The sequence below is a fragment of the Paroedura picta genome, chromosome 8 (genome assembly GCF_049243985.1).
Source record: "Paroedura picta isolate Pp20150507F chromosome 8, Ppicta_v3.0, whole genome shotgun sequence".
NCBI lineage: Eukaryota > Metazoa > Chordata > Lepidosauria > Squamata > Gekkonidae > Paroedura > Paroedura picta.
The window spans coordinates 95,247,042-95,274,607 of NC_135376.1; the positions used below are offsets into that span (position 1 = coordinate 95,247,042).

Sequence of the window (27,566 nt, forward strand, 5' to 3'; positions counted from 1 at the left end):
TGGGGAGGGCGATCGCCCGGCCGCGCATGCTGCACATGCGCGGCTGTGAATGCGCATTGTGCATGCACGGCCCTGCTTCCCTCTCCCTCCCCCCACAAAAAGAAGCTTGCCGGGCTGCAAGCTAATCAGCCGCATTTGCGGCCGATTTGCTTGCGGCCTGGGAAGTTTCTTACTGCGAGGGGGGGCGGGGAGAGGGAGCCGCGGCCCGTTGCTTGGAGACCACCGATGTAGAGGATGGAGCAGAGTTGTTGCCCTGGATGGATGGACCAGAACCAATGGGATGAAATTAATGCAAATGAATTTCTTTCTAAACATCCAGAAGAAGTTCCTGATAGAGCGGTTTCTCAGTGGAACAGGCTTCCTCAGGAGGTGGTGGCTTCTCCATCTTTGGAATTTTTTTAACAGAGGCTGGATAGCCATCTGACGGAGAGGCTGATTCTGTGAAGGTTCAAGGGGGTGGCAGGTAGATGAGCAATAGAGTTGTGAGTGTCCTGCATAGTGCAGGGGATTGGACTAGATGACCCAGGAGTTCCCTTCCAACTCTATTATTCTATGATTCCATGATTCTAGGTGCCAAGCAGGTCTCCCAAGGAAGGGTCCATTCCTATGATCTGGTGCAACCACCAACAAAGCCCTATATTTGATCCCTGCTTACTTCCTTATCTACCTCACCTCTTCCTGGAGGTAAGCACTGCACAGGAAGACAAGACCTCGTTCAGCTCTCTGAAAATATGGAATGTGCTCAGAGGATGCCATGATGGCCACATGAATAGACAACTTTAAAACTAGATAGATTCATGGAGGAGAAATTTATCAATGGTTACTAGCCATGGTGACTGAAGAGAACCTTCCCTTTCAGAGGCACTAATCCTTTGAAGCAGTGGTCCCCAACCCCTGGTCTGGAGACCGGTACCGGTCCATAGATCAGTCGGTACCAGGCCATGGCTCCTCCTCATCCTCCTCCCCAGCTGCTGCCTCAGGGGCTGCCCTGCCAATCTGCTGCTGGCTCACCCTTGGTGCTCTCCGGTGGCTGCCATGGCTGGGGCTCCCCTTCGGTGTGGCACTGCGCAGCTGCTGCTGGCAGTGCCACCCAGGGGGGCTGGGGGGAAGTCAGGGGCACCGGCGGGAAAGCAAGTGGAGCAGGGGCTCAGGCGGCATCCCTTGGCAAAAGGCTACCCCCCCCCCCCAGGCCTCAGTAAAATTATCAAGTGTTGATCGGTCCCTAGTGATAAAAAGGTTGGGTACCACTGCTCCGAAGTCCAGAGCCAAGAGACAACACCAGGGGAAGGTCTTGGCTTTTATCCTTATTGTTGACCCTCCAGAAGAACTAGTTGGCCACTCAAAACAAAATCAGAGTCCAGTGGCACCTTAAAGCCAACAAAGATTTATTCAAGGCATGAGCTTTCGAGTGCAAGCACTCTTCCTCAGACTAGATGGACCATTACTCTGATCCAGCAGGGGTCTTCTGAGATTCTTATCCTCTATGCTCTGTGTTTGGCCCTCCAGAAGAACTAGTTGGCCAATGTGTGAGGCAAGATGTTGGACTAGATTGACCCTCACTGCTCTGATCCAGCAGGGCTCTTCTTATGGGCCTATATTAGCTTACCATGCCATGACCAAGTCAGCAACTGTCAGTCCTGCAAATAAAACACAAAAAGAAAAATTAGATTTGCGGGCATTTTTTTAGAAATTCATATTTTATAAATGCAGGTTGTAGCTAACTGTGCCTGGCAGCATTTGACAAATGCCCCCTCCATTCAAATTTCATTTCAGCCGTGAGCTTGCTAGACTGCCTTCTCCAAGGTGCATTCCTGCGCTTCTGTTCCCCGTCTGTGATACGGAGGTCATAATCCTGACCTCTCACACAGGATTGCAGAGAGAATGCCTGAGTGGTCTGAAGCACTTAAGAAAATGGCTTCACCAGTCCTGAGCATTAGAAGAAGAAGAAGAAGAAGAAGAAGAAGAAGAAGAAGAAGAAGAAGAAGAAGAAGAAGAAGAAGAAGAAGAAGAAGAAGAAGAAGAAGAAGAAGAGTTGGTTCTTAGATGCCGCTTTTCCCTACCCGAAGGAGGCTCAAAGTGGCTTACAAAGTCAGTATTGTCTACCTTGATGGGGAGCAGCTCTTCAGAGCAGAGACCTACTTATTTCTGGGGGAGGGAAGTGCTAACAAGTCACAGCTGACTGATGGTGGCCTTGTGAGGTTTTCAAGGCAAGTGGCGTTCAGAAGTGGTTTCCCATTGCCTAACTCCACATCACAACCCTGGTCTTCCTTGGAGGTCTCCCATCCAAATACTGAGGAGGACGGGCTTAGCTTCTGAGATCTGATGAGACCAGGCTAGCCAGATGTACCCAGAGTTGGAAAACCAGGGTTAGTGACTATCAAGACTATAATAATGTTCTCACTGGATCAGATGACGGCTCAGCAAGTCCAGTGTTTGGTGTCCCAACAACAGCCAGTTAGTTATCTCTAGCAGGTTCTCTGGAGATGTGGCCCAGAAATTGCCGTAACTCAATGAATAAATCTCAGGAAATTTATGATCAAGATATGGAAATGACTGCCATTCCCCAACTGACCTCAGCCCCCAAGATTCAGGGGTATACTGCCTTGCATGTGGAGATTCTGTTTAGCTGGCATGACCCACAGCCAGTGAAAGAGCCATCCTTCACGGATTGGTCTAACCCTTTATTTAAAGACACCTAAGTTGTCAGCTGGCACCACCTCTTCATGAATTACACTTGGTGCTAGAGAAATAACTTCGCATGAGGGTCAATTCTAATATTATGTCTAGAATTACAGAAACATAGAGTTGAAGGGACCTCCAGGATCATCTAGTCCAACCCCCTGAAGAATGCAGGAAATTCACAACTACCTGCCAACCCACAGTGACCCCAACTGTATCCCCAGATGATGCCCCCCCCCAAAAAAACCCAGAATCACTGATCAATCTGATCAATCTGGTCTTTCAACATGAAGTGTCATAGAATGCCAGGAAATGTGATATTAAACACCAGCCTGCCCAAACTGTGACCTACAAAGATGAATGTGGCCAAGTGGACAATTATGCCGGCCAACTGGGGGTTCCAAAACCCTCCTGAGGTTTCACCACCCACTTAGGATATTGAACATAGTACCGTCGTCAAGGCCTTGATGGATCCCATAAAATGCTGGGAGAGAAGGTACGTCCAGTTTGCAAGTATGGGACGGTCATGATACACATGTGTGAAAAAACAAGGGGCTTTCCGCACCGGGATCTTTGTAGCAAATTGGTTGCTGAATGAAAAATCGCCATTTAAAATAGTGGAATTCGTCGTTATGCATACCTGCCTTTGTAGTGGAATCCAGTTGCGTTTTGTAGCGTTTCCCACAGGCTTCCGGTCTCGGCAAAAATCGCTAGAAAGGAAGCGCTATTGCCAAGCTCGTCCCGCCCCTGGCCGTCAAGCAGCCAATGGGCAGCCGTTAGCATGCTCCCAAACAGCCCCTTTCCCTTTAAGAAAGTTTAAAAAAAAAAAAACACCCATTGCAACGAATCTGTGTTGATTCGTTGCAACGGGGAGACCCATCCAGCTGCCTGGTGTGTTTGAGCTGTCGTTTCATCGTTGCCACGCTCCCTCTAAGTGGAAAAAAAAAATCCCCCCCCCCCTCTCACGGGCCCGATTTTCGGCCGAAAACAGTGTAAAAACTAAAGGGAAAATACATCAGCAAACGGGCTTTTCTGTTGTTTGTGCTTAGTGAATCTGGGGAGGGACTGAAGCCGGAGAAGCCTCTAAACAGAAAGAGGCTCGCTGGTGCGTTTATCCCCGCTCGCTCGGAGAAAAAAAAAATGGCGATCGCTTCGCTGGAAGATCAGAGGAGAGAGCCAGGGGGAGGGACTTTGTAGAAACCGCAACAATGTTAACGCACAGGTCTTTTTCGCTAGTGTTGCAGATTGGTTGCAGGAGTGTATCGCTTTCCGGAGGGTGAATCCACTTTTGGGAATTTCCCTGAAAGCGCTACAACGAAGCGCTTTTTGCGGATCGGTTTCAGGTGTGTGGCAGATTGTCAACGACGTTGTGCATAACGGCAAATCAATAGCGTTTTCAATTGGCAACCATTGTGCAATTTTGAAGGCGTGCGAAAGCCCCCAAAATATGCCCTCCAGTACTAGTACATACCACTATCCCTACCCGGTAACTACAGAATGCAATAGAGACATGGACAAATCTAACTTTGCTTTGCGGATTTGATGGACCGATGCCAATTGGCAGGGACAGAGGAATGTTTCTTGAAACATTGGTTGAGCGTTGACAAGTTGCAGAAGGAGATCCACCCAACCAATGCTCCTGTGACTGAGGCTGGACTGGAAAAGACATGTGGTTTCCCCAGATTAAACTGTGCATGTAATTAAAGCTGGTGTTATGAAGATGGCGATTCAGAAGTACCGTCAATTGATTTCTGAGCTAAAATACAGAGCGAGGCAATTATTGTGCTTGGCATCATGCTAATCCATTTAACCGAGAGCCCAATAACAGGAAACCATTGTTACACAATATGTAACTCAGATTTGGGCGACTGTAACATGATCTTAAAAGCTTCTCGGGCTCTCAGAAGTCAATATACTTCTTGCAGAAAAGGAAGGGTCAGCAGAACGGAGCTGTTACAGACCTTGCTTAAACCTAGAGAAAATGGCCTCATAGACAATGCACTGAGACAATAAAATTAAAGGATGAACTCCAGCTAAATAAAGTAATGGTCCTCTCGTGGAAAGGCAAAATACAATTAGCATTCACATGCTTATTTTAAGATCAATATTTTTTTCTTCCTGCTGATTTGCTGAAGAGGCTTTTATGAAGTTTAAGCAGAGTTCATTGTTAAATACTCTTTGCCTACAGAGGAGATGGTTGGCCATATTAATTCCTTTTTCTTTTGGAGATCAATAATGGGATTGCTGATGTGTGGAAAGTGCTTGGGGAGGAAGCAAAGCCAAAGGGACCATGTACTGTACCATTCCACGCAGCATGCTCGAAGAACCAGTATCCCCCGCCGCCGTAGTTTACAAAGATCATGAGGGTAAGAGAAAATCTGCAGAGGGGGAAAAAGAGGCAATAAGAATAATACTGCTTTTCAATCATTTGTTACAGCAACAAGGACTGAGATTAAAGATAAGAGATCAGGCCGTTCAAACCCAAGAATTCTAGATTGAAATCTAGTCCCACCAATGTTTCAGAGTGCAAGCTTTCAATAGGCAGAACTCCCTTTGCTAGGCAACTTCATCAGACATCTCAAAAGCTGATAGACCATGAAACTCTTGTAGGCCTCTAAGATGCTTTTATTCCAGCCCCAGATCGATTCAGTCCCAGACCTCTACACAGAATGCGATTTCTGTTTGGATTTGGGGCGATTTTAATTTTCCTTCTGCAGCAAGAAGGATTGATTCGGAGTCACCCTACCTTTAGTGTGCCATATCTCAGACTGCTTTTAATCCTGAATATCCAGCTTGGGAAAGAAAGCTCCATGGTAGAGAACCTCTGATAGGCTACACCTGGTCATGTGACACGCTAGCCTTAAAGGAGAAGCCCCTAACTTCTGTCGGTCCTGGATTTTTCTTCCCTCCTCTGCCTTTTTCGATCCTCTCCCCCTCCCCTCCAAGAAAAGAAGGAGGCTCCTTGCTTGGCTTCTCTCCCCCCCCTTCAAGAAAACAAAGAAAGAGACTCCATTTGCCCCCCCCCCCTTTTCTGAGCCTCCCTAACCACATGCAGAAGACTTTCCTGTTTCAATGGGGGGGGGAGGAAGACCCGAGTTCAAAGCGATCTGAATTCAACAGGATTGACAATGGAATAAAGAAAGTAAGTGCAGACTCTGCCCAAGACAGCCACCATCTGAACTTACGAATGCTAGAACAAAGTTTGACTCCAGTTTCACCACGAAGACCAATGAAGTTTAATGCTGGGTGTGAGCTTTCATGTGCACAAAAGCGGATGCTCAGAATTAAACTCAATTGGTCTTGAAGGTGACCCTGGACTCAAACTTTGTTCTGTTGCTTCAGAACAACACGGCCACCCACCCGAATTCTAGTTTTCATTATAAGAAAAAGGAAGGGTTTGGACTTGGCAGAGTGATGGTCCTTGGAAACCTGTCAGATGCTGAAGGTCTGCCTTTCTTCTCGGACATCTTGACTGTCAGTGTACAGAACTACTCAGATATGTAACCACCATCTCACAACCCAATCTGAAGTGGTATCATGAGAATACAGGTACTCCATGTGACCCAATTTTTTGCCAGTGCCCCATCTCCATCCCCCAACTGCACCGAAGAATGAGGAAAGTATAATTGCCAACTCTGACTCTGGAGATTCCTGGAGATTTGGGATGAGTGCCTGGAGTTGAGAGAGTCTGGGAAAGTGAGGGAGCTCAACATGGATGGGATGCATACAGGCTACACGCCGTGGCCATTTTCTCCACAAATTCTAAAATGGAAAATGGTAAACGTGCTTGATTTGAATGATATATCCATTGAACAAAATATTTACTAGCTGATGTAATAGTAAGTATTGACATGATGTGTCATCAGGGGTAGTCAACCTGTGGTCCTCCAGATGTTCATGGACTACAATTCCCATGAGACCCTGCCAGCAAACGCTGGCAAAGGCTCATGGGAATTGTAGTCCATGGACATCTGGAGGACCACAGGTTGACTACCCCTGAATACTTTTATACAATGAATACTTCTTTCTAATCAAGCACTATTACCTTTTTTCATTTTAGAATTTGTTCATTTTGGAGAATTCTTCCAAGTTTCTATGTTATTATTCCCTTGAGGAACTTGATAGTATTACATTACTCCTGTTGAGTGAGAACAATTAGATTAATGTATGCAGATGTCTTAAAGTTTTGAGCTTTTTATTCATTGTATAGTCTTGCAACTTTGCACTATTCCATCTTTATATTATTTAGGTCCACTGTAGAAGCCACCTTGCGAAACAGGGTACTACCAGATGGGCTTCAGTTTGATCTAAATGTTGTACTACACCTGTTGAATTTTTATATATATTGCTTGTCCGATGGCCATCTAGCCTCTGCTTTAAAAACCCCAAAGAAGGAGAGTTGTTGACGTTCTGCTCTTTAATTATGGGCTTCACAGTGCAATAATGCTTGAAGCTGGGGGAGGAAAGCAGAAAGTAATATCATTTGGAGCATTTTGATGTCCTGTCGACATCCAGAGGGACTGATGAGTCTGTTTTTCCACTGCAAGTTGCTCAGACTTCTGGGTCAGGGTGAACCCAGGAGGTTCATGGGTTTAGGCTGAGCCTTTCTGGCCCCTTGTGGTACTTGGTCCCTGCTCAGCTGGGTAATGCAATGCCCTCCAGTAGTGATGTGCAGTGGATCAGTGAAGCATAGAGCAGGCTCCCCCTTGAAGCATGCTGCCATTGGGGTAGGGAGAATAAAGCACCTCTGGCTCTTAGCCCCCTCCTCCCCCATGTTGCACACATTAGCAGAGGCACAATTAAGACCAGGGGTAGTCAAACTGCGGCCCTCCAGATGTCCATGGACTACAATTCCCATGAGCCCCTGCCAGGAGGGCCGCAGTTTGACTACCCCTGCCTAAGACGGCTGCAGTAAGACTCTGAAAACACATCTCTCTACTATTTATTTTGTGGCGTACGAGAGGTGTTTGTTACCAGCCTGGATTCTCTGCATTGTCAGAGCACAAACCTGCCAAGTGTTCCAGCCTTGAAAGATCTCTATAAGCACAGAATTCAGATCCTGACAAGCAACGCGGTTTCTGAGATCCCTGATAAGAACAGCTGCGGAAATTGATAATTCTGTGCATTTTGTTTATCTGGATCTCCCTCAGAGGACAGAAATTGCTTTAGGCAGTAGAGATCTATTTTTTTAAGGGAGGAGATTAACTAGTTTTAGTTTAATGAACATTTATCCAAGCTGCCCCAGGAGAATTATTATTATTATTATTATTATTATTATTATTATTATTATTATTATTATTATTATTATTATTATTATTATTATATTTATACCCCGCCTCCCCCCGAAGGCTCGAGACGGGGTGTCCCCTAAAACCATAAAATGACAATAAAAACCGATAATTTACAGTAATGGCAACAGCGATGGCGTAAGCTACTCATTTGCCCTCCACATCCTCAACTACAGGAGGAGGGTGACGCTCTCTACCGCCAGTTTGTGAGGGGGGGGCTGATCTTCTTTCCGCCCGGCCTCAGTTATAAGCCTGGCGGAAGAGCTCCGTCTTACGGGCCCTGCGGAATGCTGGTAATTCCCGCAGGGCCCTCAGCTCTTCCGGGAGCTCATTCCACCAGGTTGGGGCCAGGACCGAAAAGGCCCTGGCCCTAGTCGAGGCCAGGCGGGCTTCCTTGGGGCCGGGAACGACCAGTAGGTTAGCCCCCGCAGAGGGTAAAGGGCAAAAGGCGGTCCCTCATATATGCTGGGCCTAGACCACGGATGGCCTTGAAGGTCAGAACCAAAACCTTGAACCTGATCCGGAAGGCGACCGGTAACCAATGCAGCTGCCTCAGAACTGGCTGGATGTGAGCCCTCCATGGTGTAGCTGTGAGGACTCTAGCAGCCACATTTTGGACGAGTTGCAGTTTCCGGATCAAGCCCAGAGGCAGGCCGGTGTAGAGCGAGTTACAGAAATCTAGTCTAGAGGTGACCGTCGCATGGATCACTGTGGCCAGGTGTTCAGAGGACAGATAGGGCGCTAGTAGCCGAGCCTGGCAAAGATGGAAAAATGCCCGGCTAGCTACCTGTGTAACCTGTGCCTCGAGTGTTAGTGAGGCATCAATGGTCACCCCTAAATTCCTGGCCTGAGACGCGATATTAAGTTGCATCCCGGCCAGAAAGGGTAAACGCGCTTCCTGATCTGCCCCCCTACGGCCCAACCACAGAACCTCCGTCTTGGAGGGGTTGAGTTTCAGGCGACTCTGCTCGAGCCATCCAGCTACGGCTTCCAAACATCTGGCAAATGGATCTGGGGGGGAGTCCGGGTGGCCATCCATGAGGAGAAAGAGCTGGGTGTCATCAGCGTACTGGTGGCAACCCAGCCCATAGCTCCGTACCAGTTGAGCCAGAGGGTGCATAAAGATGTTAAATAATGTAGGAGAGAGCACCGAGCCCTGTGGGACCCCACAAGGGAGCCGGTAAGGGCCCGATACTTCATCTCCCACGGCTACCCTCTGTGTCCGGTTTTGGAGGAAGGAGCCTATCCAGCGTAACGCTGTACCCCTTATCCCCGTACCGGCAAGGCGGCTCGCTAGCAGCTCGTGATCGACCACGTCAAATGCGGCCGACAGATCTAAAAGAACTAGCACAGCAGAGCCACCTCGGTCAAGCTGGCGACGGAGGTCATCCAACAAGGAGACCAACACAGTCTCCACCCCATGACCAGGGCGGAAGCCAGACTGGTATGGATCGAGTGCCGAAGTATCTTCCCTTAGGCACTAATAGGGCAAATATTTTAACCCCCCCCCCCCCCCAAATCAAACTAGAGGCAAGGCAGTTCTTTGGAACGGGACAACCAGAAGAACAGTCTGCAACCAGTTCAGATGATAACTATTCGGCTTTGCCATTAGAAATCCTTATGGCAACAAAAGAGATCATCCTTTCATTTTTGCCTGCTGTGGCCGAGTGCAGAAGCTTTTGTGCGACAACTCGGTAGTACACAGGTGTTACGGTGTTCGGGAGCATGACCATTATACATTTTATTTTACTTAATGGCTCATGCAGGAAATTGAAGGTTATATTACAGCTCAATGAATGGGGAAAGGGAATATGACAACCCGGGGGTCAGCGCCAGAAGGATAGATGGCATTAATTAATTCTCGGTGGCGTTGAGAAGGAGAAGCGCCACTCTCTTCTTTACAGCTATGATGGACGAGGAAATGACCCCCTTCCAGCCAGTGTTATTGATTACAGAAAGATAGGCAATTTCTACAGTCACATTTCTAGGCAATGTGTAAGATGAATAAAATAGGCCCCATTTTGCGCTATGTCTTCAATGATGTGCCAAAATGTGGCTCTTGTTCCAGATGAAGATTTATAATCCACCCTCCCCCCCACTGAGGCTTTATAGAATCTTCAGAATTGCATGTTTTTAGTATTAGGCTAGTGGGGGACCTACAACATCTTGCAGTGGAGGGGAAATCCCAGTTTTCTTCCTTCTCTGTCTCCCTCCCCTCGTTGTCAGTTCTGGTTTATTTCCTTTTTCACCTCCTCCTCTTCCTCTTTGTCCTAGCGCTTGCCTGAGAGCCCTCCATTTTTATATACCGTTTGGGGGCTGCTGCACGGATCTAAAGTGCATCCTGACCTGGCAGTTTGAATTTTGCAATTTTGGCATCACAGAAAAAACTTTGCATTTTCTGCAAATTTGGGAGTCCCTTCTCCAGGTTTGGAGGATCCTAAATGATAGTTTGAGAAGACAAAAATAACTGGAATAGGCAATCATGCTAGAGAACAATATCAGGGCTGAGAGAGCCCTGATATTACTGATATTACTGAAGAAGAAGAAGAGTTGGTCTTTATATGCCGCTTTTCTCTACCCAAAGGAGTCTCAAAGCGGCTTACACTTGCCTTCCCCTTCTCCGCACAACAGACACCCTGTGAGGGAAGTGAGGCTGAGAGAGCCCTGATATTACTGCAGAGGAAGAAGAGTTGGTTCTTATATGCCACTTTTCTCTACCCGAAGGAGTCTCAAAGCGGCTTACAGTCGCCTTCCCTTTCCTCTCCCCACAACAGACACCCTGTGAGGGAGGTGAGGCTGAGAGAGCCCTGATATTACTCAAGAAGAGTTGGTTCTTACATAGGCCTGTGAGGGTGCCGGCTGCATGTAGGGAAGCGCAGAATCAAACCAGCCTCGGCAGATTAGAAGTCCACACTCCTATCCATTACACTAACCTTGCAATAGCCCCACCAAGCCCTGCCCATTTTGTAAAAGCACTTGGTGGGCCCCACTTTGGGACCCCCGGTCTAAGAGTGAGAGGAGCACCTAGCATCAGTCCTCAAAGCAGAAAAAACAACTGTTCACCCACTATGTTGTTATTGTCGGCCGTTCAATCGTGTCCGACTCTTGGCGATCCCATGGCACAGCTCCCACCATGATCCACAATCCCGCGCTGCCTCCCTCAGCCATGCAGAGTTCTGGCCAGTGTCCATTTTGATCATGTCCAACCACTGCGCTCTTTGTCCGCCCGGTTTCCTTTTACCATTGACTAATCTTTGTATGAGCCTCTTGTGGCGCAGAGTGGTAAGGCAGCAGAAATGTTGTCTGGAAGCTCTGCCCATGAGGCTGGGAGTTCAATCCCAGCAGCCGGCCTAAGGTTGACTCAGCCTTCCATCCTTCCGAGGTCGGTAAAATGAGTACCCAGCTTGCTGGGGCGTAAATGGTAATGACTGGGGAAGGCACTGGCAAACCACCCCGTATTAAGTCTGCCATGAAAACGCTAGAGGGCGTCACCCCAAGGGTCAGACATGACCCGGTGCTTGCACCGGGGATACCTTTAGTAGTTCAGCAGTGGAATAGGCTGCCTAAGGAGGTGGTGAGCTCCCCTCACTGGCCGTCTTCAAGCAAAGGTTGGATGCACACTTTTCTTGGATGCTTTAGGATGCTTTGGGCTGATCCTGCGTTGAGCAGGGGGTTGGACTAGATGGCCTGTATGGCCCCTTCCAACTCTGTGATTCTATGATTCTATGATTCTACCTTTACCTTAATCCTTGCATAATTGCTTTCTCCATTGAGTTGGATCACATGATAAGGCCAAAGTAATTGAGCCGGAGTTTCATGATTTTGCCTACCAATGATATATCAGACTTGATGCACTGTAGTAGTTCCTTGTTGGTGACTTTTGCAGAAGCCTTCTCCGCCCTCTATACATGCAGATAAACCCCAATAGGATTCTTTGTGAGGCCCCAACATTTTTTTAACTGTGAGCATTTTCCTGTTGTCTCATTCTTTGTTGGTGCTAGGTTAATTACAGGGGCTGTCCAATTAAAGTTCAGGAACAATCTTCCCAATTGCCCGGCCCTGTTAAGCCTACCTGGAAGCCTTTAGCAGCAAAGACCACATTGGTAATCCCTGGAATTCAGCCAACTGCTGCTTGGGTCTTCCTGTAACCAGATGTTTCCTGTAACAGGCAGCTTATTGTCCAGACCATTCTGACCCTCAATTATTGCACAGTAGATGTCTTCGCTGGGAGCTCTGGAGGCACCATGCAGGCTTTTGTGCTATTACGGCTACTTTCCATAGAGGATGGCTTGCCGTTAGAGCAGCATGGGAAGGCTGGCATCGATCCCAGCCGGAGAATTCATAGAGCAGCAGGTTTGTCTTAACACCACATAATCCCATCAATTGCTGTATTACGTACGCAGCCTCAACGTCCCAGGATTTCAACTTGACTTCCAAGTTCTCATATGGAACCTATGTCGGGAACCCCCATGTGACCCAATTAAATGGAATACAAAGCATCTGTCTGGAAAATTGGAAAGGCTGGGAAACTAGCGGGAAGAAATTAGGAATATAAATCATTCGATCACACTGCCAGTGGAGCATTTGATATTTCACATGCATTATTTACACTTCTAACAAGGAGCTCTTCCGATTGTACCAGAGGGACACTGAACCTATTTCAATAAATACACAGGTCCGGATGTACCAGTTATTAGAGCTGACTCAGTTTCAAGAACACCGTTCCTCTAAAATGTTTGAGGTGAAAGGACTGGGGTCCGGGGCATGGACTTACACTGGAATTGCAGGATCTAAGAAGTGTACTTAAATTGGGAGTTGTGAAGGAGCTAAATGTCCTATTAATCTCATTGGATGAGATATCATTCATCAACATCTTTATTAGATAGGGGGCCAAGGAAAATTGTAGTCAAACGTGTCTATTAGGCTTTCATAGGGCAGGCTTTAATAAACTCAGAGACATGATGAGAATCATCCCATGGACCAGCATGCTGGAACAGAAAGGGGCAAGTGACGGGTGGGCTCTCTTTTAAAAAGAGCTATAGCATGCTCAAGCCATGACTATCCCAGCAAGATGGAAACATGGTAAGAGATCCAAGAAGCCCATTTGAACAGAGAACTTCAGGGGGAGCTAAGGAAGAAAAAGGAAATGTTCAAGAAATGGAGGGAAGGACAGACCTCTAAAGAAGAGTATATACAGGTTACCAGACACTGTAGATCTGCCATCAGAGAGACCAAAGCTCAGAGTGAGCTGAGACTGACCAGAGAACCCCACTATAACAAGAAAAACTTCTTCAGATATATGAGGAGCAAACATACAATAAATAAGGCAATAGGTCCACGGTTGAGTGAAGATGGAGAGACTCTGACAGAGGACAGAGAAAAAGCAGAAAAGCTCAGTATCTATTTTGCCTCTGTGTTTTCCCAGATGAATATGGACACATCTAGGGATGATAGTAAGCAATGTATAATGTCAGGGGAGAAAGCTGATATGGCCAGAGAGTCTGAGGAGAGTGCTTGCATTCGAAAGCTCACGCCTTGAATAAATTTTGTTGGTCTTAATGGTGCTACTGGACTCTGATTTTATTGTGTTACTTCAGACCAACATGGCTACCCATTTGAATCTATCCTTATGGCCAGAGAGGTTGCACTGGATGAGTTCAGATCCCCTGGGCTGGGTGGAGTGCTCTGGAGAGTGCTTAGAGAATATTCTGGGGAGCTTGCAGAACCCTTGTCCATCATCTTCAGGACCACTTGGAGGACTAGAGAGGTGCCAGAAGACTGGAGGAGAGTGAATGTTATCCCAATCTTCAAGAAAGGGAGGAGAGATGACCCAGGAAACTACAGGCCAGTAAGTCTGACCACAATTGCAAGGAAGATAATGGAGCAGATTCTAAAGGGAGCAATCTGCCATTACATGAAGAACAATTTGTTGAACCGGGGAAGCCAGCATGGATTTGTCTCCAACAGGTCCTACCAGACCAACTTGATTTCCTTCTTTGACCGAGTGACTGGTTTATTAGATTGTGGGAACTCAGTGGATGTTGTTCACTTGGATTGCAGTAAAGCTTTTGACAAGGGTCCCCATGATGTCCCCATGAAGAAAAAACAATATTATTTGAACGATAATTTCAGAATATGATCTTATTCTTATCTTTGCTTTGTTTATATATAAAGGTTTTGTGAGGGATGACCAGGAGGATTTCCAAGTATTTTCAGTTGGTGAGCCAGGTGACCATGGCCTTAGCAATTAAGGGGAGGGGAAAAGGTCACAAAGATGGATTATGCATGGGACAGAAAGGCCAGGCTGGCGGTGACAGGGCAGCAAGGCTAATCCCCACATACACACAACATCCCCGCCATCCCGGCCCCCTCCCAGCCCTGGCCTGAATTAGGACCTCGGATGGCCCACAGCAAGGAAACACAGATTCTTCCATGTTCCTTGTCTTGCTATGGCAGGCAGCAGAGGCCCAGCCAGGACAGGCCTGTGTGCAAGGCCTTATGCACAGGTCTGTCCTCCTGCACACCTATGGCGTCTGCAGGAATACAAAATGCCCCATTGAGCTTTGTGTGCTGCCAAGCCGAATGGGGAGTTTCTATACCCCCATGATGGTAGGATAGCAGCATCCTGTGGTGGGATCCTCATGCCCCCACCCCCTCTGCCGCTGCTGCTGCCATGTGGCATGGAAGACCTTTCCTACCCCAGAGTTATGCATGTGCACGCACAACTCTGGGCAGACCATGTGCGCTGGGGGATTTCTTCCCCTGTGTGTACATGAGACTCAGAGGGACATGCTGCACCACTGCTAGGAATTGGTGGTGGCTTGACATGGCTACTGCCACGCATAATCAGAATAAGAAGGGTTTTTGAGCTCAGGATAGGTTTTCAGTTAGGATGGATTGGCTGGAGGGAGATTCTAGAGCCTGGAACGCAAGGACCAATCAGAACAAGGGCCAGCAACTGTTTGGACAGCACCTCTCTCAGTGGGCACATGAGAAAGAGGAGTGGAGCAGCTGAGAAGACAGAGAGACCATACTCCTTCCCCAACCCCATGTTGAATCTTCAATGGATTCATCTGGGCATGGAATTGGGGTCACTGTGGGTGGGCAGGTAGATGTGAATTTCCTGCGTTCTGCAGGGGGTTGGACTAGATCCCCCCCTGCAGGTCCCTTCCAACTCTATGATTCCATGATTCTATGACTATTTGATTTGGCTCTAGTTATTCTGCAGCTGTGCTTTTTCTTCAAATTTTCTTCTGCTTTTCAAGATCTAGGTATCTGCGTGCACTCTGCATTTGTCACAGGATTTCGTAAGAAAAATCTCCCATCATTCCAATCATCATGTTTTCTTTTGTTTGTGCATGTGTGGCCATGCTTATGGAAATCAATGCAACGAAAATGTCCAACCTGCACATATGCACTATTTTCTATGCCATAAAAAGGTCCACCGTCCAGCATCATGTTGTGTAGACATTTTCTTAGTAACAAAATGGTTCATTTTCTGCTTTAAAAGTTACAAAGTGATGACACCTAAGTATACTTGGTGATTTAACCCAGGCTCCTAAAAGACTTATGCTTGCGGGCACTGCCAGGCACCTGGGAGCAGAAGCTGCCTTTCTGATCTGGGGTGGGGGGACAGAAATGGGAATATCATTATTCTTCTACAGCCATGAAAAGCAAATAGCACATATATACTAAATCTGCTGATCAAACTGATTTTTAAGTTGCAGATTAACTGCAGTACAACACCATGCCTCAGCATCCCTGAGGGACCACCTTTCTGCCTACACCCCTCAAAGAGCTGTGCGGTCTGCCACCTCTAACTGGCTAGTGATCCCTGGCCCTAAAGAAGCCTGCTTGACCTCGACTAGGGCCAGAGCCTTCTCGCTGGGGGAGTCCTTCCCCCGTGCATTCTCCAGATGCGGAGGGGCATGCTACCCTGCCCCTACCAACCGGGCCACTGGCATGCATAATCAATCTAAGTGTCCCAAGAGCTGCTCAAGGAAGAAGCTGAAGGCAAAGAGGATTTGCCATCGAAGAGAAAGCAGCAGAAAGAGCATTTTGCAGGAGGTCTACTGCTCAGTGAAAACAAGGGCTTCAAAGTTTAAAGAGCCAGTATTTTGAATGCAGCAACCAGCCCAGCTGCGACTTCCACATCCCACATCACACAGGCAGCGAGAGGGTGAGACAGAAGGAAGAAACAGAACATGTGCTTTCCCCCTCTCCTTCCTTGGCACAGAACTGTCTGTTCACGTGGCCATGACTGCAGGTTGGGTTGCCAACCCCATGTAGTGGCTGGAGGTTGTTCCCTGTGTGACAGAGATGAGTCTACCTGGAGAAAATGGCCACTTTGGAAGGTGGATTCTATGGCATTATGCGTTACTGAAGTCCCTCCTTCCCAAACCTTGCTGTCCTCTACCCCAAAAAATCTCCAGGTATTTCTAAACCCAGAGCTGGCAACCCTGTCATCAGACCATATCACCCTAACTCTGGCAAAATTCAAAGGGTGGTGACACTAAAGCAAGACAAGCAGATGATGAGACCATGTGGATGACCCTGAAAACAGTGCCGTGGACAGGAAGCCAAGGTAGAACAAGCACTGGTGGTCCTACAGCTTTGTTTACAGCAACCTACCTGAAGCTCACCCTGACCTGGACGGCCTAGAGTAGCCCAAGCTGGTCAGATCTAGGAAATGAAGCAGGCTTGGCCCTGGTCAGTAATTGGATAGGACACCACCAAGAAGTCCCAGGGTCCTGTGCAGAAGCAGGCAATGGAAAACCACTTCAGGATATCTCTTGCCTTGAAACCTCCACACCATAAAGCAACGCAACTTGATAGAACTTCCCTATTACCTTATCCCTGACCTGGGTGGTCCAAGCTAGCCCAGTCTCATCTTCTCCTGGAAACTAAGCAGGGTCAGCTCTGGTTCCTGTTTGGATGGGAGACCTCCATGGGTACTTGAGGTTTTTGAGCAGAGGCTGTGAATGGCAAACATCTCTTGGTTTGAAAAACCTATAGGCAGGGGTGGCCAAACTGGGGCTCTCCAGATGCCCATGGACTATAATTCCCATGAGCCCCTAGGGCTCATGGGAATTATAGTCCATGGACATCTGGAGAGCCCCAGTTTGGCCACCCTGCTCTACAGGGTCACCTTAAATTGGCTATGATTTGACAGCCCTTTCTACCACCAAGCCTAAAGCCCCTTATGACACCTCTGCTGCCTGATGGCGAGGAACACCTCAAAATGCACCATAAAGGTTTCCCCCCAAGAGGCAGTGCTAGCGGCCACGCACGCTGCCTGCAAATGGCAAACAGACAAAACCTTTCATTTCCTGTTTCACAAAATCTGTATGAACCCGATCTGCGGGCATTGCAGCCTATATTGTCACACTGCCGTTCCCCTTGTTCTAATTATTCACGTGACTTCCATTCTGTCTCGCAGGCATCTCTTCAGCTTGCTCTGCAAAGAAATTGGCACGTTTGTCTCTTTTTGTAAGCTGTTACATGGTTCCGTCCTCCCCCTCCCCGTTTCATTATAGAAGGCCCCTTTGTGCTCGCCTGCTATCTCTTGTGATCGGACGCTATCAGCCGGGGCTCGGGAGCCTGTCATTGCTTGCCTGGGACACATCAGAATATTTGTACCACTTATCTTTCTACTCTAATGCTCAGGTGCACGGGTTGATTTATTAACTATTACAATCGTGAGGCAAAAGCACTTTGCAGGCCACTCTGCAGAAAGGAGAGACTAGAATTGAGGATTTAGCTGAATCCTGAAGGAAGTGGTGAGCTACTTTTTAGAAAAGCACTGAAAGAAATTTACAAAAGCACATTGTGAAGCACTTAAAGGCAGAACTGAAAATCAGAAGTAAAATGGGCCCTTCAAAGAAGAAGAAATGGGCCTGCCAATTAGGAGAAGAGTTAGTTTTTATACTCCACTTTTCACTTTTTCAAAGTGATTTACAATTGCCTTCCCTTCCTCTTCCCACAACAGACACCCTGTGAGGTAGGTGGGGATGAGAGAGCTCTGATAGAACTGCTCTGTGAGAGCAGCCAGTTTGGTGTAGTGGTTTAAGAGTGCGGACTTCAGAACAGTTTTATCAGTGCCGTAGCGAAAGACTGAAAAGGGATTGGCTGCTGCCAGGCAGCTGTCTTGCCGGCTGGCAAAGTGTGAGGCCGGTTGGCTATGCAGGTGAAGGAAACTGAGCCAATCCCCAGCATAATTTCTTAGCTTTGCTCAGGGGCAGGGTGGAGTTTGAGTGAGAGGGAGATCACAGCAGAAAGTGAAGAGGAGGCCTCCCAGATTGCTGCTGACCAGGGCTCATTCCGCTCCTATAGGATAATGCTCTTTCAATGAGCTTTTGCAGATGGGTTTTCCTGTGCAGAACAGGAAAATCTACTTCGAAAGTGCATTGAAAGTGCATTAACCATTGTGTGCAGAATGGTCCCAAGGCTGCCTGGAATAATGAGTAGCTGCCCACATGCACAACTTTGAGAGAACACTGAATGTTAGGCTCAATTCTGGGGTGGGGTCTTCATCTCTGGTTGCACCTTTTATTTTATAAAATCTTCTCTCATTATTTTATCCTCTTCTCTTTTTAAACAAGATGCAAGAACCAGGGTGTAAACTGCAGAGCTTTTATTCCATTCCCAGGTCGATTCAGTCCCTGCCGTCTACACGTAATGCGATTTCCATTTTGATTTGGGGCGATTTAAATTTTCCTTCTGCAGCAAGAAGGATTGATCCAGAGTGACGATACCTTTATGTGATATCTTAGAGTGCTTTTAATGCTCAATATTTCAAGATTCGGATTAGAGAAAGCAGGCTGTTTTGAATCTCCGTGGTAGAGCCACCCTGGTTGGCCAAAGGTGGCCATGTGACAAGCTTGCCTTAAAGGAAAAGCCCCTAATTTCTCTCAACTTCTGTCAGTCTTGGAATTTTTCTCACTCCTCTGCCTCCTTCGATCCTCTCTCCCCCCCCCTCCTCCAAGAAAAGAAAGAGACTCCCTGCTTGGCTCCTCTCCCCCCCCCCCCTTCAAGAAAAAAAGAAAGAGGCTTGGCTCCCCCCCCCCACGTGCAGAACACTTTCCTGTTTCAATGGGGAAGAGGAAGACCCAAGTTCAAATCGATCTGAATTCAACAGGATTGACAATGGAATAAACAAAGTAAGTGCAGACTCTGCCCTGATTGTCACATAAGATGTACGTGAAAACATTACACATGAAAACTCCGCAGAGGTTTTCTTATTTTAAATTTTTTTTCAATTTTCTAATGTCAAATTATTTTTTATTTCAAGTTAAAGATCTTGTTGAGACAAACTGTTTGTTTTTTAAGTTTTTAAATCATCTAAAGAATAATGGTGATATCGTGATGCAGTTCTGGACAATCATGCTTCTTGCCTGTGGCCATACCCTACAGAGTGTGGCTCACTTGTGGTGCACATCATGTCTGGACTCCTGGATGTTTATAGCTCATGTCTCCATGTCCTTTATATGTTGCTGGTTGACGATTCACATGGGTGGCCAGACTGTGGCTCTCCAGATGTCCATGGATGCCAGCGGCAGGGGCTCATGGGAATTGAAGTCCATGGGCATCTGGAGAGCCACAGTTTGGCCACCCCTGGCTTAAAGATTTTCCCTATAGCTGCTGCATAAGATGTTTTCACAACGGTAAAACTGTACAACGCTTCATTGATTTTAGGTCAGTTAAAATATTGTCAGTCGTCATCAACTGAGTCCAAGACAGCAAGCCTTTCATGGATCCTATCTACACAATTCTGTAGAGTTGTGTTAGTGTGATCTAATTCTTAACTCTTGCACAAGTCAATACGAATTCCGAGTGAAAATCCTGTTAGCAACATTACTTTAAATCTCAAGAGAATACGTGGCAATTTACAGCTCATATCCCAGGATATTAAGCACATATTGTCCCATTAAATAAATGTAGGATTTCATGGTACGTTTTCCATAGAACAGTTAAAAGCTTTTGGTATAGGATTAGCAATTTATCGTACCACCCAGCCCCAAATATTCAAACGAGATTTGGCAGCACAATTCCTTTGTGTAGCTATCTGGTCCTTTAGTTTCGGCATTATATCACAACCTTTCAAAAATCCTCCAAGCCCTCCCCACATTCACACTCTCTGGGTCTCTGACATGGATTCTTCCAATTACATCCATTAGTTGCCTCAGCAACAGAGGCAGAGGTGAAGCCATTTCCCCAAAGAAACCCATCCCGAAATTATTGCGTTAACACCAACTTATTGCTAATCTTTTAACTAGACCGTTTTGCTTTCTGCTCAGTTGGAAGCAGAAGCCGGTCAACGGACTGATCGGATTACCAATATTTACATTGGTTCCAGCTTCTGAAAAGCCAACTGTAGCTTAATTAGTGGAGAGGACAGAGAAATTTCAAACAGAGATTTGTCTCAATGCACAATGGAAAAGAGTTCTCAAATGAGGATCAAAATCAACAGGGGAATTTCACAGTAAGGCCACTGAGCAATTTGCTAGTCCCCCATTTTATCAGCCTTATTTTAATATCAAGGTGTCAGTTCATGCTTGCGGCTGATTTGTATTTCTAAAGCGGAATTTGATTTTTAAAAAAGAGCAAAAGTTTTGAAATCACTAAAATATTTTTGGGGGGAGGCATTTCCCCCTCCCATATATTACACAGCCCAAGTGGTGTTGTGGCTAAGGCATTGGCCTAGGACCTGGGAGACCCAGATTCAAATCCCCACTCTGCCATGGGAGTTTGTCGAGAACACATGGGCCAGCCACTCAGTCTCACTCTAACCTCCCTCACAGGGCTGGTGTGAAGACAAATTGGAGAGCAGAATGATGCAAGAAATTTGGGTTCCTCAGTGGGGAGAAAGGTGGGGAATGATTGAAGTAAAACTTACATTGGAGAAAGACTTTTTGAAGAAGAATGGTGTTTGCTACTTGGGGTCCCATAGAGCAGGGGCAGCCAAACTGTGGTTCTCCAGGTGTCCATGGACTACAATTCCCATGAGCCCCTGCCAGTTGCCACTTCTATGCTTTGGGGAAATCTGAAAATATATTTGCAATCTATGTCTTTTTCATTCCAATGTTCTAATGACCTGAAATGGTTAATTCTGTTTCTGCAAGAGAAAAGGGAAGAGAGGAATTCAGAAAGAAAAGAAAGGAGGCCGAGGCATTTCAGTTTGCTGACTGCCAGGGCAACAGGTTGTGGGTTCTCCACAGGGGTTCTACAGACAGAGCAGAGAAGGTTAGACCAATATTGTTCATCCTCTGCTGCAAAGGTCACAAGTAGTTTTGCCACAGCTGCTGCCTACAATTCAGCCTTTCTCCTGGGCCGCACCAGCAGCCCCAGAAGGTGAGTCTTCTTTGGGGATAACCTTCCAGCACTCCATTCCGCAGGCCTTTTGGAAATGGATGGGCAGATGTGCTGGCCAAATTTTCTGTTTGCTGTCAAAGTACCTTTTAAGTCCTTTTTCTGTAATCATGGCTATAAAACAACTGACCCACCAAAACTGCTAGTAGCCTGCTGACTGCCCATATCTGTTAGCCTGAAAAGATTTTTTCTAGTGCACAAAATCTGGTTACGTTGTATGGTGCCCAACTCTGGGTTTGGAGATGTTTGGGGTGGAGCCGGAGGAGGACTTCAACTGGCTGCAATGCTATAAAGTCCATTCTACAAATTGGACATTTTCTCCAAGGGAACTGATCTCTGTCGCTTGGAGATCAGTTTGATCTCAGGAGGTCTCCAGCCACCACCTGGAGACTGGTAACCCTATTATGTGGACTAAGTTCTTCATCATAAAAGGCAACCAACAGGTGTTTCCTCTCCCTTCAAGGAACACGGCGTGCTTCACTTTCTCTGTGCTCTTCAACCTGGCAAGGGGATTGCGCTCAGCATTTCAAGTTAAATTGATGTGCTCATTGCTGACTGCAGCCAGAGGCCTTGAGAGAGAGAGAAATTGTGCATACATATTTTGAGCCAGAAAATACCAGAAATGTTGGAAAAACTAAAAAATACACAATACTGATTTTCTTACCCAGCTCAAAATAAGTCTGCCTGTAATCCTAGGGGCACTTTCCTGGAATAAGCCCCACTGAGTAACATGGGGTTTACTTCTGAGTGGATCTGCTTAGGACTGGTCCCTTTGTATCAAACTAATATTTTATTTCAAAGCATTGAAAAGTGTACTATTTGGCATATTTATATGTTAAACAGCAGAACTTGATTCATTATTAAGTTATAAACATACCCAGTATGAGGGAGCCCTCAGAGGCCGCCCACACTCATGGACTTGTGGGGTGGCCATGTTTCTAGGATGGGCGCTGAACAGCAGAGTGCAGTCCAAGGATTCTCTCTAAATCCGCAAAAGCTCCAGCTACATTGTCTGGAACCTTCCTGTGAATTCTGAGGCTCACCTCACAGTGGTTGCAGTGTGGCCAAACCCCTGTGGCCTTGGTGAGATGTTCCTCAGGGATTCTCATCTGGAATGAATTAGGATTTTTGTACCCTGTTGTTTACTACCCAAAGGAGTGGTTTACAAACACCTTTTCCATTCGTCTCCTCACAATAGTCAACCTGTGGGGTATGTGGGGCTGTGAGAGGTCTGAGAGAACTGGGAATGGGCCGCAGTGGCCAGCAAGCCTCAGGTGTCTCAAAGCATTTTCCAATCGTCTTCCCTTCCTCTCCCCATAGCAGACTCCCCATGAGGGAGGTGGGGTAGAGAGCCTCACAGGGAAGCTGGCAACCCTAACAGGAAGACTCTCTGTGCACAGCAGTCTTGACCTTAGTAAGGTTTTTTTATACTGGTTTTTTATTTGCCAGGCCAACGTTGTAAAAAGTCAAGTCAGTTCTCATGTGTCTCCAGCCATTTACTTGTTCACTATTTACAGTTTCAGGCTGTAAATATTTATTTAGATCTTCCTGTATTTTCCAGACTCACAGGACTGATGCTAGTCTGCCTGTCTGCGCCCCAGAATACAAACAGTTGCTTGGAAGGGCTGGCCATAGCCCATAGGAGGGACACACCTGCACCACTCCCTCCCAACTGCAGGCAAAAATGGCTCCTTTGAAGGCTGGACTCTGAGGCATTGTACGATTTTGAAGTCCCACCTCCAAATCTCCAGGAATATTTCCAACTGAGGGGTAGCCAACCTCCAGGTGGGGCCTGGAGAACTCCTGGAATTACAGCTTACCTGCACAGTATGAAGATCAGCTCCCCAGGCAGAAAGGGCTACTTTGGACAGGGTTGTGGTAGAGAAGAAACATTTAAGGCCTCCCACACAGGTTGTTGTTGAATTGAAAGACTTGAGGCCTACTGCATAGGGTTGTTGTGCAGATGAAACAGGAGACAAAAGAACCAGTTTCGTCTGCGGAATAACGCTGTGTAGTAGGCCTCAAATCTGCAGAGAGTTGCAAAGAAGAAAGACACATGGTTTGTCTAACCTCCGGCCAGAGCAGTATTTTAAGTGAGAAAGGGCCTTTCTGTGGCCTCCCTGTCAGCCAACTGTTTGGCAGAAGGGGAAAGTTCCCCCCCCCTCAAAAGGAAGGCCCTCAGGCTCCCCTGCGTTGCTCTTGGAAAGGCCTCCCTCCCCTCAGTCAGGGATTAAATAGGCTCAGGGAGGATATGTCTATTAATGGCTACTAGCCATGATGGCTGAGGGAAACCTCCACATTTAACGGCAATTCTCTGAATCCCAGAGCCAGGAGGCAACATCTGGGGAAGGCCTCTACGCCCTGTTGGTGGCCCTCCAGAGGAACTGGGTGGCCACTGTGTGATACCAGATGCTGGACTAGATGGACCATTGGTCTGATCCAGCAGGGTTCTTCTGGTGTTTTTCTGAAAGCTTCAACTTTTATGTCCTCTTATTGGTCATCCAGAGGAATTGTTGGTTACTGTGTGACACAGGATGCTGGACTAGATGGACACTGGTCTGATCCAGCAGGGCTCTTCTGATATTCTTATGAAGGCCTTGGCCTCTACGCCCTGTTGCTGGTCATCTGGAGGAACGGGTTGGCTACAGTGTGTGAGAGGGGATGCTAGACTAGATGGACCATTGGTCCAGTCCAGCTGGGCTTTTCTCATGTCCTCAACTGTTTGAATGTTTTTAGGTGAAATAATAATAGCTGGCACGTAGTCATCTGCTCTGACAGAAGATAAAGAATAGGCCATGAAGTGTTTTCCAATCAGATCCCCCAACTAAGCTCACATTTTATCTCTAGGTTGGTCTTCCAAATACCTAGCAACAGCTTGTTGTCTTTTGTTTGACATTTTACCTCAAAAGAAATGTGTGCAATCCAGAAGAAGGGGATTATAATCGAATTTGAAGGAAACATCCATTAAAGGAAAAGCTACTACACCACAGCTAATTGCAAAGGATAATAGAATATTTAATCTAAGTGAATGGTCAGAGTGTGCCCATTTCATAATGCACAAATGGTAAGCAAAGACAAAAAAAATCAAAGAGGAAAAACAACACTTTCCCAAGGCTCATTTGAGGAAGGGCATCAACAGTTGAAATTTAAGAAATATAATCAGGAAAGAAGCAGTATGATCTGCTCACAAAAGTAGTCTGTTTAGCTCAGACTTGCTCACCCCTGAAGTTTCTTGAGAGCCCAGGAAGGGTTTCCTGAATGGGTAGGAATTAATTTTGAATATGTTTTTCAAATGTAAATATTTATATGATGACCCCCCCCCTGCCATGTCCAATGATGGGCCTGGAGGAGGTGAGAAGGGAAGAGGCCTGAGGCGAACGTGTCCACAGCTCTGCTTCCCAACCATATTCTGCACAATCGCGCCACTTCTGGGGTTTCTCAAAGCCTAAGAATGTTTCGGGGATTTCTCAATGGTAAAAAAGCTGAGAAAGGCTGCTGAATGGGAATGGCCTGTATTTTAAATCAGAGTTCTCCAACATGGTGTCCATGTGTATCTTGGCACTAGGGTTGTGTGCTGCGGCCCGGCCCGTTCCCGCCCGTCGCAGCCAGCAGCCGCATCGCACACCCCTTCCCCCCACCCACAAACACCTTTCCTGGTGCCTGCCATTTGTATTTAGAAGGTGGGTGGGGCCAGCATGGCTTCTGTGCTGATTTTTTTTAGTGTTCATTGGCCGCAGCTGCCACCACAGCAGAAAGCTCCTTTCACGTGTGCCGGAAGGTAAGCTTTGTGTATGCAAGGTGTTTTAAAACAACACATCCATTTAAAAAAGGCACTCTGTTAAACAGAGATGGAGCTTGGGGAAGCACATACATTACTCCCATTCTGCAGTCACTTCACCGGCTGCCAGTCACCAGCTGCCAATTATGGGGCTCAGATCAAGGCACTGGCTACCAACAAGTCCCTGGGCCCTCATAGCTGCAAGGTCACCTCTCTCCCTATGCACTGGCAGGACAACTGCGCTCACCTGAACAAGGTCTTCTTCAGGTGCCAACCTGCCAATGGGCAAAATCAACAAGTGCCCATACTTTTTTGTGCCCCCCTTACGAAACAGCCTGCCTGAGGAGATCTAGAATGTTTCCCCCCTCCTGGCTTTGCTCAAACTGTGCTAAAATGAATTCTTCAAGGTTTTTCTATGCAGGTGTGACAGACAGGTAGGCACTCAGAGTTAGCTCTGTGGGGCCTGGGAACCCCTAGTGGGAGGGGCACTCCTGAAGGAGGAGGGGAGGGGCCTGGGGGGTTCTAGAAGGAGAGGATTCCAAAAGGGCCGTTGGTCAGAGTGGGAGTGGAAGGAGTCGGAGAGAGAGGCCTGAGCTGGAGGTCTGGTGGAGGAGAGGACAGAGGACACCCTCTGGGCCAAACAGGGTCTCGTGTCTCAGAAAGACAGGGGGAAACTGCAGCTGTCTCAGCACTCACAGGTAACACAGGCTGCTCATGAGCTGAAGGAGAGCCCAGGTGACTCTGGCAGAACAGGCAGCTGAAGCTGAATGCTCATATATGTTTCTTAGTGAAATAGGAACAGAGTGTGATTTATGCACCTTATGTGGGATTGGCCTGGATGACCCTGGAGGTCCCCTCCAACTGTGTGATTCTATGAAAGGGGGCCTGGGAACCCCTAGTGGGAGGGGCACACCCGAAGGAGGAGGGGAGGGGCCTGGGGGGGTTCTAGAAGGAGGGGATTCCAGGGGCAGTTAGAGGGAGCTGAAGGAGGCAGAGAAAGGCCGGGCATTTGAGAGAGAGGTCCGAGGAGGAGGCTCGGTAGAAGAGAAGACAGAGGACACCCTCTGGGCCAGACAGAGTCATGTGTCTCAGAAAGACGGGGGAGCCACGGCTGCCTCAGCACTCACAGGTAACACAGGCTGCTTGTGGGCTGAAGGAGAGCCCAGGTGACTCTGGCAGAACAGGCAGCTGAAGCTGAATGCTCATATATGTTTCTTAGTGAAATAAGAACATTAGCAAGATCTAGGAGCATATTTCTAAATCTTTATGTTGAACAATTCAACAGACCTTTTGTTAACAAGTTAAAGATGAGAGTCACAAAAGTTCCCTTCTTCCCAGAGACCAGGGTATAGTCTGCACTGGGCTTTTTACCCAGTCCCAGTTCGAATGAATCCCTCCCATCTACATTGAATTCGATTTCCATTTTGATTTGGGGCGCTTCAAATTTTCCCTCTGCCACATGCACGATTGATTTGTGGTGACCCTACCTTTCTCCCTGCAATACCCTGGAGTGGATATAAGCCTTGATATTTCAAAAAACGCCATGAGTAAATGTGCAGCTCTCTGCTTTTTGCGAATTAACTTGCTGCCTCATGCCTCCGACCCTGTAGCAAAGCAGATTTCCCTGATTGGCCAGGGTATAAGTTCAAAGTCTTCCTTGGTTGCAAGGCTTATCTTAAAGTGGCTGTGCTCCAGAAGCCCTAACTTCTCTCAGCAGAGATTTATCTTTTTGATGTATCCCCCCTCCTCTGCTGTCTCCAGTCCTATCCCCCCCTCCAAGAAATGAAAGAAAAAGGCTCCTGCTGTGCTTGGCTTCTCCCCCCTACCCCTTCTGAGCTTCCCTAATCACCTGCAGAACACTTTTCTGTTTCGATGGGAAGTGAGGACCCGAGTTCAAATTGATCTGAATTCAGCAGGATCCACAACGGAATAAACAAAGTAAGTGCAGAATCAGCCTAGAGCACCCAGTGACCAGAGTGAGAATCACACACAAACATACTGAGAAATATATCATTCCTAAATATTGAAAATGTTAAGTGATTGACAAAGGGACTGTGGTAAATGATTCAGAACTGTGGTCAATATACTACTGCGTTTAGCTTGCTGGAAATATCATCCTGCTATGTCACTGCTGCATCATTTCATGTGTCATGTTAATACTGATGTGCTGCTTCAGTTCTGCTTTTAGATAGCTGTTCGTTCTACAAACCTAGTCTCGTGGCCCCCATGGGCCAGGCTGTTTCTGCCTCAGAGAATTCAACTTGGATCTGGACACAGGTTCATGCCCCGCATGCTCCTGGAACATTCATCCTTTGTGGGATTTCTAAGGTCTCCCTACACATTTGGGGAGTGCTCAGAACTCTTGTGGGAAAGGGGGAAATATAGAATTTCCTGTCACTTGCAGCCTTAGAGTTGCCTGGCTCTCATGGCCACCAGAGGAGATTGGGGGGGGG

The 27,566-nt window shown here is 47.2% G+C and overlaps 1 protein-coding gene across 4 annotated transcripts in view; it reads right to left on the reverse strand.

The window, feature by feature from the left end:
* The window catches only part of LOC143843979 (heparan-alpha-glucosaminide N-acetyltransferase-like), a 271,359-nt gene that overhangs the window by 98,626 nt on the left and 145,167 nt on the right, over positions 1–27,566 (reverse strand). For all 4 annotated transcript variants that reach the window (XM_077350869.1, XM_077350873.1, XM_077350872.1 and 1 more), the window contains 2 exons: positions 4,981–5,057; positions 1,607–1,637 (listed from right to left, as the gene is read on the reverse strand). In XM_077350869.1, the coding sequence (XP_077206984.1) occupies positions 1,607–1,637; positions 4,981–5,057 (108 nt within the window). The remainder of the gene's footprint in view (positions 1–1,606; positions 1,638–4,980; positions 5,058–27,566) is intronic.